This window comes from Paralichthys olivaceus, chromosome 22 (genome assembly GCF_024713975.1).
Source record: "Paralichthys olivaceus isolate ysfri-2021 chromosome 22, ASM2471397v2, whole genome shotgun sequence".
Lineage (NCBI taxonomy): Eukaryota > Metazoa > Chordata > Actinopteri > Pleuronectiformes > Paralichthyidae > Paralichthys > Paralichthys olivaceus.
Window position 1 is genome coordinate 2688277 of NC_091114.1, and position 12064 is coordinate 2700340.

At 44.5% G+C, this 12064-nt stretch overlaps 2 protein-coding genes across 5 annotated transcripts in view; one reads left to right on the top strand and one right to left on the bottom strand.

The window, feature by feature from the left end:
* rtn3 (reticulon 3) overlaps nucleotides 1-1902 on the bottom strand; it is a 28953-nt gene extending 27051 nt beyond the window's left edge. The window contains exon 1 of one of the 3 annotated variants that reach the window (XM_020100163.2): nucleotides 1246-1902. In XM_020100163.2, coding sequence (XP_019955722.1) covers nucleotides 1246-1336 — 91 coding nt within the window. In that variant the 5' untranslated portion in view covers nucleotides 1337-1902. The remainder of the gene's footprint in view (nucleotides 1-1245) is intronic. The other 2 variants (XM_020100162.2, XM_020100164.2) reach the window with 2 other exon arrangements.
* A 342-nt stretch (nucleotides 1903-2244) lies between these two features.
* men1 (multiple endocrine neoplasia I) lies at nucleotides 2245-11130 on the top strand. Of its 2 annotated transcripts, none has more exons than XM_020100251.2 (10): nucleotides 2245-2461; nucleotides 3705-4222; nucleotides 4329-4537; nucleotides 5181-5309; nucleotides 5650-5690; nucleotides 5832-5919; nucleotides 6335-6471; nucleotides 7621-7762; nucleotides 9534-9707; nucleotides 9838-11130. In XM_020100251.2, exons 2-10 carry the CDS (start codon nucleotides 3787-3789, stop codon nucleotides 10360-10362), a joined length of 1881 nt encoding a protein of 626 aa, XP_019955810.1. In that variant the 5' UTR covers nucleotides 2245-2461; nucleotides 3705-3786; the 3' UTR covers nucleotides 10363-11130. The 2 variants fall into 2 exon arrangements, with proteins under 2 accessions (XP_019955810.1, XP_019955809.1); XM_020100250.2 differs by having other exon boundaries at nucleotides 3740-4222.
* Nucleotides 11131-12064: the final 934 nt, after the last annotated feature.

Consider the following 12064-nt stretch of genomic DNA (forward strand, 5'->3'; position numbering starts at 1 on the left):
CACGGTGCAATCCTAGTAAATTCCATTTGAAATTTCCTGTATCATCTCATACTCCAAGTTCAAACTCCCTAGAGCACAATGCGCCACACCCTGCCACACTCAGCTGACGCCCTACGAACACATGTGCCATAATTCTTTAAGCCTTTTAATCCTTTTCATTAACTGAACATGGCTTCCAAGGATTTTCAAATGGCTCTTGTGTGGTGGCTGATTGAGCCACGGAGTCCAATCAGACAGCTTAAATCTGCACACATACATACATGCACACATACGCACAGATGGCAAAGCTGCCACTCCCTGACACAACCTGTGATATGGGAGACAACACTGGTCCTTTGTGTTGATTAGGCTCGTCTCGCCTGTAACTTGACAAACTGCAAATACTACATCAAGGAGCATGATGAGTTATTAGAGAGAAATGAATGATGGCAGTGGAGCTCATGAGGCCTGATGCTTTGTTCGGTTACTATTATGAAGACGACACACACAAAAAAAAAAGGGGGCAATGCGCCTTTAAGAGGTCCTCCCTTCGCTGGCAGTTGCCCAGTAACAATGCATCTGCAGTGCAGAGCATCGCCGATGACGCTTTTGTCACACCAGGGGCTACTGTCAAAACTGTCATTTTAAGGTTTCAGCGCCTAAAACACAGACAATTCGATTAGCACGTGAAGCACATATTGACAATATTAGCAGTGGTTGGGACACACTTCAATTCGGCTGACATGGAAAGCGTTGAACAGCATGTATTTTGGATGCATTTCCACAGTAGCCTCATTATTCGAGCAGTGTAACGCCGCTCATTAGCAAACAGAACCAGCCCATGATTCAGGGCCGAATGTCTTGTGCGGTAACGTGTCTCACCTCATGCTCTGACACATCGGCTACTGTTAGCGAGGGAACATGGTTGACTTTGACAGATCCTTTAAAGGGGCTTTTGCTCGGCGATAGCACCACATGCAGTGTGGGCAGATCGAAGCGACACGCCGTTAAGAGCATGTCCGGATATGTTAGCCACCACAGGTGTTTCTCTGTAAAGCCGAAACAAGCTCACACAACCGACAACAGACAGAATGAGAAAAAATATATATGCGATTATTCGATAGCTACATTTCTATGGCGCTAACCTGCGAACATGCCTGTGAGTAAACACGAAGCACACATGAGCAGCGATTCATGTCAAAGACCTTACGTTGCAGTTAGCATTTCACATTTAGCTAGCTAAGGTAACGTCAGGCTGTTGCTTACCGGACAGCTTTGAATCTTTGGCAGCGGAATTTTGCCCATCGGCCAACCCTTGCGACGATGATATCTGCGCGGACTGAGTCATCGGATCCATTTTTGCTGTGGTTTCGAGACAAATTGACGGTCGCCTCTGATCGGATGGTTCGACTTGTCCCTCGAAGGTGTCGACGTCGTCTGACTTTCCTCAAAAATAAAAATTCCCCAAGAGCGGGACACGGGTCGTCACCTTGACTCAGCGGCGGAGCACTGAGAGAAAGACAGAGATGGTTGGAAACAAGGCGGACTGAGGAGAGAGGAGGAGGAGGAGGAGGAGGAGGAGGAAAACATGTCGGGCTGAGACGCCTTCAAAGTCTCCGCTGAGCCTCCGAAATCTCCACTTCAACCACACCAGCAGGGCTTTGCTCAAGTGCAATAACATAAAACCCCCAGTTGTTGTTATCAATATAACTCGATTCAACATCCGTGTCCATTGATTTTTTTCAAACACATCCCTGTGACTTTCTTAGCAGCAAAATTAAATTATTTTGTTAATAATCCCCTATTTTTATGAAGTTCAATCATGGTTGGGAAAAATTCGACAGCAATGGAAGGCATCAAAAGGAATATTCTTGAACACAGACACCATGTTGTCATATTGTGAACCTGCTCTGAACGGAAGTGGGGGTTTATTTTTTTATTTTGGCCATTAACGATCATAACACGTGTGGTTGTACTGTGTGGTATTATTAAAATATTTATTATTTTTGTAATTGTGGGTAGACTATATAACGGATGTGTGTGTTGATCTGATTGCAAACACACCCAGGAGGCCGTATTGATTAAACACTGTTTATTCAGGACGGTTTACAGTGAGCGTTTCACTGTGGCCTGTTTTCCATTATGTAATGTTTACCTTTGTTCAGTTTCCAAGCGACTGCCCGTCGCATAAAGGCACCATGCTGCCCCCTCCTGGGAGGCGCGACGAATATTTACTACGAACTCCATTTCCCGGCATACACCGGACGAGCTCGTGTGCGGAGCGGCGTAGATCTCGCAACCATGCGCACGGGGCCCGGCGGCGTTCGAGCGCGGGGGACAGCGATCCGCGCGGATGCTTGCGAGATCTGCGGTGCTGCGCTAACGTAGAAGGGCTGGTAACACACTTTCGGACGGAGTGAACTGCGCGGCAAAAGAAGGGAGACACAAACAAAAACATGTGGCGGAGGCTTTGAGATAACGGGTATGTAATCTATCACACGCGGCGTGGGCGAGGGCTGGTGTGGGGGGGGAATCGGTGTAGCGGGACATTGCGGGGATGTGGTTCTCGGGAGCGCTAAGGGAATTAGCTTTGTGCAAAAGTGGTGACTAAAGCTAACTAGTAGCCCGTTAGCTTGTTAGCCGCTCCTGACAACAGTCGTCATTCAGCCATGCTGCTCTCAAACCGCTAGTCCCGGTGTGGGCTCTCCCTCTCTCTCTCTCTCCGGTTCAGGTTATCCTCCGTACACTATCCGTATTATTTACACTCGTTAGCGTTTACTGTACAACCCAGCGCCGGTCTTATATGGCAAGCTAACTTAACTTTAAAAGGTTAGCCGGTTAGCTTGCGTTAACCAACCGGGCTAACGAGTTAACACGTCGGATCGGGTCTTTCGGGGGGTGTGGAATGATAAAGCGTGGGAAATGAGCAGGACACGTGTCGCGGGTTGAATCGCGGAGAGCGAGTTGAGAGAGCTTTCAGCAGCTTTGTATTGAATGGATGTGTGTAGCGGTGGGAGTGCCCCGCCCACCACAGCGCCATATAGTCCGTGTTAGCTGCATTGATGTAACCAGCATTATGCAACGAGTCAAAGCTGCTCAGCCGGGGGGGTCAGTGTTATTGAGAACCGTACTGTTAGAAATCATCCTTATGTTATCGATCATGAATCCTGAGAGTCCACCAAGTCTGATCTAATATGTGACGAGAGATGTTGCTGTGCTTATCGGGAGAGGACACACCAGTGAAACCGTTTTCATTCTCAGGGAGCTGTTTATTACAAATCCGAGAAATAATAACCAGTTAAAACTAATAGAACACAAAGTTTGGAGGAACAAGTAGTATTTCTTTGTAGTTATTTCCTTTGCTAAATTGATTTCATTAGTATTATTGTGTTTTTTTTAATTTAATTATCTTTTTGTGTGATTTATTTATTCAGGAATCCAACTTTCTGTTCATTTTCAGCATATTACACAGAGGGAAATTCAAAAATTGAATGGCAAGTCTTGGTGATTATCTATATATAGTGGTTCTCCTTTTTGAGTAATGTTTACAAAAAAATGCAGTGAGCCGTGGAAAGTCCTGAGCCCTGTTTAAAATTGAAATGAGCGGATTTTGAAGATCTACATGGGTTTGGAGTTTGGAGAGCCACACCTACGACAGGGAACTCAGGAAAAGTAGAATCTCGGACTTGTCAGAGCCTTATTTTGATTTTACCTTCTTTCTGCAGATGGTTTGTTGAAATGACTGCTGTGTCAAATTCAGTATTGCAGGTGAGGAGAACATCTCGCTTGTGACGGACAGTGGACACCATGGGTTTACATTCAGGCCAAAAGAAGCACTTTCCCCTGCGGGGGATCGACGGCGTTGTTCAGCTGTTTGACGCCGAGCTCCGCAAGTCTGAGCCGGACTTAGCCCTTCTTTCCCTGGTCCTGGGTTTTGTCGAGCACTTCCTGGCTGTGAACCGAGTCGTCCCCATAAACGTTCCAGGAGTGCGGTTTGAGCCGCTGGAGCCAGACTGCCCCAACTCCTGCTTCCCCACGGTGGAGCTGGGTATGATCTCTGCACTGTACGAGCGCTTCACGGCTCAGATCCGGGGTGCGGTGGACCTGTCCCAGTACCGGAGGACTACTTCGGGGTCCAGCAGGGAGCTGGTGAAGAAAGTGTCAGACGTGATCTGGAACAGCCTCAGCCGCTCATACTTCAAGGACCGGGCTCACATCCAGTCTCTCTTCAGTCTCATCACTGGTAAAACATCACAATTATTAAAATGAAATAAGTTGTTTTGAGGATGTTTCTCAGGAGATTGTCAATTTGTAGGAAGTCTAAATGATCCTAATTCAATTTAAACCAGGCACCAAACTGGACAGCTCCGGGGTTGCCTTTGCGGTGGTGGCAGCCTGCCAGGTTCTCGGCCTGAAGGACGTCCACTTAGCACTGTCTGAAGACCACGCTTGGGTGATCTTCGGCAAAAGCGGCGAAGAGACTGCAGAAGTCACCTGGCACGGAAAGGGTAACGAGGACCGACGGGGACAAACAGTCACAGCAGGAGTTAATGAGAAAGTGAGACCTTCCTTCATCTACATGTCTGTCCCAGAAAGAGATAATGAATAAACGGTCAGAGGTGCACCGGAACCATTTATTCGCATCTGCTACCAACATACAGGTCCTCTGTCAAGTAAAACATTGAAAGTATGCAGTTTGAAAAGTCAATTATTCCTGAGGAAAGCTGTGGGGTTTTGCATGAATTCTTAAAGTCATGGGTGAAAGCAGGCATTTATTATCATCAGGCAGGCTCATGCTTCAGGTTTCTACTGCTCTGTTTCACACATGCCTGCATCAGAAAAGGTTAAAAAGGATGTGAGTCATAAGTAACAGGAAACCAAGATGAGTCACAAGATTTGCAGATTCATGTCTTATGGTATCGCACTCATCTGACCAGATGGGTTGGGTTCAGACATACTTCATATTTTTTATTCCTCTGGGTGATAACATTGTGCTCAACTTCTGTCTGTAAATGCAGGGACTTTCACTTCTCCTTAACAAATGAGGAACCGGTTCAGACAGGTGTGCTGAGCTTGTGACATAGAACATTTCATAGGCTACAACAGATCCACCTTAAAAAAATCAATGACTTAGAGTCGCCATAGAGCATTCTTTATGTTTATTCTATAGCCACATTTACATGTTTGTGTCCGTTGTTCAGAGTTGGCTGTATCTGAAGGGCTCCTACATGAAATGTGACCGAAATATGGAGGTGGCCTTCATGGTCTGTGCTATCAACCCATCACTGGACCTACATACGGACAGCTCTGAGCTCCTGCAGCTGCAGCAGGTGAGCACCACCACTTTACTGTAACTCTGATCCTCCCCCAGGAAACCACAGCTTTCATTTTCACTTTATTTTTGTGGAAGTGGCCTAAATGTCAGAGAGGCCATGCTGTTATATATGACTTGATCTTTCATAGAAATTCTCACAATTACTTAGGTTTTATTGTGTTAAGACTGCTACACGGATGGAATTAATGTTGGGGGAAAAAACTATAAACCTTCTATAGTAATTGCAAGACTTAATTATCAAACCAGAATTGATTTTTTTTTCTGCACAGCTCTTAACTCTCAAAAATATCAAGTGCATTTTCATGATCTCCCCCCTTCTTGATGTTTTCTCTCAGAAACTCCTGTGGTTGCTGTATGAACGTGGTGACCTGGACAGGTGAGAAGGTTTAGAAGGAATGAGAGAAGATGAGTCTCTCAGACTCTTCCGATCTGTACACAATGCTTGACTGTGGCAAACATTTCACATGTTAATTTTTCTGAAGTCCACATGCTCACGTTGTCCATCACTTTCTACCAGGTATCCCATGGCTATGGGCACTTTGGCAGACCTTGAGGATCAGGACCCAATACCTGGCAAAGAGAACCCCCTGAAAATCCACCTCAAGGTAAGTCTGCAGTAAGACAAGGTTCTTGTTGGCTCTACCATTCAACAAAATGTCAAACTCTTTCTTCATAATATACCAACACAATAAGCAACATTTTGAACTTTAAAATATCCTGGACTTTAGTGAAAACAGTCATGAAGGACAATATCATACATGCATTTACCTAATCCACCATAAAGTGCTCAGCTCTTCTAGTCAAAATTTGAGCTGCGCGTTATTGTGTTGTGTTAATGTTTTATGGGTTTCCCCTCAAATTTAGAGAATAAGATATTGTTCTTTTCTGCCTCTAACATGACTGTGGATTTGTGAAGGGTGTGGGGGTGGTTCCCATTCCTCTTGTGTTTCTTCACACACTTGGAATCTTCAATAGGAAATCACACTCCCTGTCTTTTTCTGTGCGCTCTCTCCCTCTCAGGCCGTAAGCTCTGCCCAGAAGCACTACAACAACGAGCACATCTACCCCTACATGTACCTGGCTGGTTTCCACTATAGACACAAGGATGTGCGGGAGGCTCTGAGGTCCTGGGCCGAGGCAGCTCAGGTCATGCAGGAGTGAGTTCACGCTGCATTTACTCACTATGAGGCACAGGGAAGCGATGAGGGGAATCAGTTTCTCCATGTGCACAAGTTAGCAGAGTAGCATTGCCTATTTATAACACATGAGGTGATATTCTCAAAACTGGAGTAAAAAGTACATCATATTCCTAGACTTCAAAGCCACTGTTACTACACCAAAAACATGCAACTGGCAGATTGAGAAATAAAAGAAAACAGTATTTTACACTAAAACCAGTTCATCCCTCATCATGACACAAGCAGAAAAGGACTGACACATTAGATCTAGTCTAACATTATCACAGGCGTAGCTTGACTTAAGTCTTAACCAATTTAAAAGGAACACAAGGAGGTTAAAGTTTTGTCTGTTTCAACATGTGCAGAACATTGCTGGTGTTGACATCAGGGCTTTTTTACGCTGGAAACACTTCACTGAGTTATATTTCCCCTGGAGAACACAAGGTGGCAGTAAATACAAGCCTATACGTCCTGACTTCTGTTCTAACTGTATCAAAAATCTATGTAAATACCATCTTAGGTCAGAAATGTCCATATTAATGTCATGTGACAGTTATGTTTGAGTTCAGTCTTTTGTTTTTTTGGTTCTTTTGGTTTTGCTTGTAATGCGAACACCACCAGCTCCAGTTAATGTGACAGGGTGTGGTGGTCGAGCTAGTAGGTGTCCAGCGCTTCACCCTCTCTCTTTCTCTTTTTCGCTCCTCTTAAAAACACTGTTCATGAGCTGCAGCTAAAAATACCAACACTGACCCACCAGAACACGCATTCCCTCCTCATCTCTCAGCTTCCTTTTCCTGCTCGCCCTATTGTTCTTCAATTTCAGCCTTTCCCTCTGCACAATCTAAAGAAGGATATCTGTATGTGTGTGCGTGTGTTCATAACAGTGGATTCTTTGTATATATCTTGCTGCAAAGTTCACTATCATGTACAGACCAATGTGCAGTTTCCAACCCTGCTTCAGTAAGAATCTGAATCCTTCTCGGAATCTGAACCTCATGTGTTAGGATTTCTTTAATAATGGATAAATGAACAATCATCCAGTAAATACAAAATAAACTTGGCCTCTTAAACCATATTTTATCCACGTGCTGTTATTAAAAATCATTCTTCTCTTTCTTGCCTCTGCAGGTATAACTATTTCCGTGAGGACGAGGAGATCTATAAAGAGTTCTTTGACATTGCAAATGATGTTGTCCCCACTCTGCTGAAAGAGACCACTGCTGCAGACAGTCCTGGAGAGGGAGGAGAGGGGGGAGAAGGAGCTGACAAGGTGAGTTTTCCCAGCCAGGTATTACTTACTGATATTACACATACTATGCATATAGCTGCATTAGAGTTTATTTACAGCCGCATGATCTCCTTTTCTGTTTGTCAAAGGAAAGAAACCCTAAAAAGGATTTCCACCTGGTATTAACATGTGATCTGTGTTTGCACACGCTCTATAATCTCTTCAGTTCGCACCTGCAGCTGTTCTAATCTAAGGGGAGATTTACCCCTCACTGAAGTAACCAAAGTGTTTGTCACATAGAGATTAGTCAGTACCTGTGATGCAGAGTAACTGCCAGGTGGGACTGATGTGTGACCACATGGAAACAGTAACGTAACAGCAAAGGAGTCCGCTTGTGTTCAAGATGTTAAATCGTTTTTCACACACCAGAAAATATACAATGTTACATGTTCGCACATTTAACACAAGACAAGACATTTAAAATTTGGAGTGTGGGAAATTACAACGTCATGTTTTGACTCTTAACAGACAGAATGACAAAGTGAGAAAATAATCATAAGAAGCGATAATGCAAATAAAGGTTTTTGCAGCCCAACAATATTGTCAGACCTACATTTAAATAAACAACTAAATATGCTGCAATATATTACAGCCTGTGATTATATAGTGACTTCAGACATCAAAGCAAGTCTGACCTCCTCCAGTGATTTGTTCTACCAAGCAAGATCCTCCTGGTGTCATGTGGTGTTACTGAACTTAACATTGTCCTGATAACCAGCATTATATAGGTGTTTGAAGCTGTCTCAGTACACTCTGCTGCATTCACAGCTCTTAGCTGGAAAGTCCAGAGTGGTTACCTAAAAAACAACCACATCAGAACCATGAAAAATTATCTATATGATTTGAGAAGATACCCTGATACCTGCAGGTAAATTTGGTTATAATGACGGACACAAGTGAAATATAACAAAATGAAATGTAAATAACATGATCACAAGACTAGAATTGAAAAGAAATAGGTCAAACATTTTAAGGTAGCCTTTGATAAACTGTAAATAAGCAGAGGCATTTTACAAAACTGAAAAACTATTATAAACAAACTGTCAGACTCTGTTTAATTCAAATGAAATTTCTATACTTGTTTATTTATGTTGTATGAGATAACAGTTAAAGATACAGTGTGTAGGATTTAGTGATATCTAGCGGTGAAATTTCATGTTGCAGCTTAACACCCCTCACCTCACCCTCTCCTTCCAAAAGTGAAAAAGAAACTGTGGCAGCCTTTGATTGTCATAAAAACTCAAAAGGTGTTTAGCTTGTCCAGTCTTGGCTAATGTAAAAAACATGGCGGCCTCTGTAGAGAGGACCCCCTCAATATATATTGAAGTATTCAAATATACAGGGCCTTTTCTGGGGTGAAGAAAAATACAATTCATACAATTTAGATGAAATGAACTGGTGAAAACATCATGAGGATTATTCTACATTCAATTTCTGCCAATAGATCCCTTTCACCTAAATCTTACACACTGGACCTTAAAGTGTAGTAACCTGAAGTCACCTTGATAACCACAGATATTGCGTCTATGCACAGGTCCCAGATGTGCAGTCCATCCATTGTGCATGCGCTATAAACTATAAACATTTTTCTGTAATCAGATGCGGATAACACAACACCAAGGACTCCCAATACACAATGAGTCAAGACAGATGCACTGCAAAGCTTTGAGTGGCATTTGAATCAATGTGCTTCATTTCATTTGCTTCTTTCTCCTTTGCACTTTGTGTCTCTAAACCAACTTTGCATTTCCAGGAGCTCCCCAAACAAGCTGCAGCCTTCTCGGCACTCCAGGACCCAGAATGCTTTGCCCACCTGCTGCGTTTCTATGATGGCATCTGCAAATGGGAGGAGGGCAGTCCCACGCCGGTCCTTCATGTGGGCTGGGCCACCTACTTGGTTCAGTCCCTGAGCCGCTTTGATGCTCAGGTGAGGAACCCAGATTAGTTCTGTGTTTGAAGATCAAAATGAGAAGAGCCAACAGGGGTCCAAGCTGATGGTGCTCGCATACATGATGATGCTGGTTGGCTGAAAATAGGCTTGTGCTCTTCTTCCAAAGGTGCGTCAGAAGGTGTCCATCATCACCAAAGAGCCAGAGTCCCTGGACGATGACGACCAGTCCAGCGATGACCCCCGGGAGGGCCGCCGGCGAGGCCCCAGGAGGGAGTCCAGGCTGGAGGAGCAGAACTCATCTTCCCCTCCTGCTGCGCCCACCTCCCCATCCACCCTGCTCCCAGCAGCATCTCAGCCCAGGAAGGTGGGCGAGGGAGGCGGCCGCCGCCGCTCCTCACAGGGTCAGCGGAGCGGAGAAGCCGACGGCAAACCCAAGTCCCCCAGCCCAGATTCTGCATCCTCCCCGTTGTCCCAGCAGCAGGCGTCCCCCTCCCCGGTCGGCCCTGTTGTCGTCTTTCAGAGCGAGAAGATGAAGGGGATGAAGGAGCTGCTGCGTGCGGCCAAGGTGAACTCCAGCGCCATCAAGCTGCAGCTCACCGCCCAGTCACAGGTCCAGATGAAGAGACAGAAGAGCACCCCAGCAGGGGATTACTCCATGTCCTTCATGAAGCGGCAGCGCAAATCGCTCTAGACATGTTGATTGTTGTAGAGATTCTGTACGACATACTGTGAACAGCCGCACGGACGCCCGATCAACCTCGCTCTCGTTTGTGAAACTTTTTAGCTGTGTTTTCATCCAGAGGTCGTTTTCGGCGAACACCCTCATAGTTCCCAGGAATATATTTGACATGCAAAGATGTTCTGCAGTTAAATGTCACATATCAGGTTTGAACTGAAGGAATGGACTTTTCACTGTTTTTATTTAAAAAGAAATCCTCCCATTTTTGGGGAACTACCTGGTTGATCAGTTGTAACCTTCACTCATTAGTTTTGTGTTTTAATTGGCAGCCAATTGTACACTGACTATTAACTTCTCACTGACTTATACATGGGTGTTTGAAGCCAAAGTAACGACGAGGACCAGAATTCAACGTACAGATGTGTAAATATCAACTTGTACCATTAGGAACCTGTTCATAACTGAAGCCTTGGAAGTAATTAATTTAGGATAGTTACTGTGTAACATTGTCCACTTCTGCTCTATCGACAGCTTCTTTCTTGCTAGCTCTTTGTTGCCTTACTTTGCTTTTGTTCTTTTCTAAAGTAGGTGGCCTTTAGTTTTGAGAATAGCTGAGTGAGGCCTATTTTTAATGATTAGAGAACACCAGGAAGACCATGCACTGTTGAGACAAAGTCACATTAGGTGGCCCTGCTACATCCTATTTGCTTGATGACTTGATGTGGTTTTTGTTCTTGTTTTGTATCTGCAAGTAATAAAGACCTGACGACAGAGTGTGATGATCTGCTGACTTACAATGACCTGGTTTTTCGAATATGATCTGATCTTTGTCTCAGTCACAAGTATTTAGCAAAGACAATGCGCTGAATCTCCTGCAGCGTAGTTCATGTGTGAAAGGCAAACTCTAGTCTATTCTCTAGAGATGCTCCGCAGGTCATGTCTGAAAACAACTAAGCTTCCATTGCAGAGCTGCTTCAGCTCAGACATGTTCTCTGGACGTCTGGTGTGAACGGCTCTGAGCTCATTCCACAGCTTCTCTCCTGGGTTAAGGTCTGGACTCTGACTGGATCACTTCAGAAGGTGGATTGTCTTTGTTTGGACTCATTCTGTAGTAGATTTACTTTAAAGTTCAGGGTCATTGTTCTGCTGTTTCACCGACTTCTGCTGCTCTTCAGCAGGTGACCAGCCTCCCTGACCTGATCCTGGAACATGAAGCTCCCTCCACTGAACTGTAGCTGCATGTTCTTATCAAAGTTTCATCAGTCCACTTAACATTCCCAGCAGTGTTGTAGAGAGTCAAGCAGATCTCTAGCGAACTTCAGATACAGTGATTTGTTTCTGGAGAGCAGCAGCTTCCTCTGTGTTATTCACTTTGCTCCACTTAAACCTTTAGCTGTTAGTTTTTATGTCACTAATGCTTTGTTGGGACTTCAGAGTCATCTGAGCTGGACCAACACGTCCATGGAGAGTAACCACAGAACTGAAATGCCTCCTTTAACACAGTTGGTCTGAATATGCACTGATGAATATCTAAACTCTTTGAGGTGACTAACACGTTCCTGCTTCTTGTAAATCAACAGGTCTTCAGAGTTTTCAAAGTTGCTCTAACATGCACTTCCGGTCAGCTTTCATTGGCCGGACTCCAGGTTTGATTGACTCCTGTCGGCCCAGAGGTTCGCATTCTTTTTCAGCCTACACTGAAGAGCAATACAAT

Bases quoted from the DNA above. Each gene is read 5' to 3' on its own strand.
- men1 (XM_020100251.2), top strand. From the start codon at position 3,787: ATGGGTTTACATTCAGGCCAAAAGAAGCACTTTCCCCTGCGGGGGATC. The intron at 4,223-4,328 runs GTAAAACATCAC...AATTTAAACCAG, and splicing joins TCTCTTCAGTCTCATCACTG to GCACCAAACTGGACAGCTCC. The intron at 4,538-5,180 runs GTGAGACCTTCC...TCCGTTGTTCAG, and splicing joins CAGCAGGAGTTAATGAGAAA to AGTTGGCTGTATCTGAAGGG.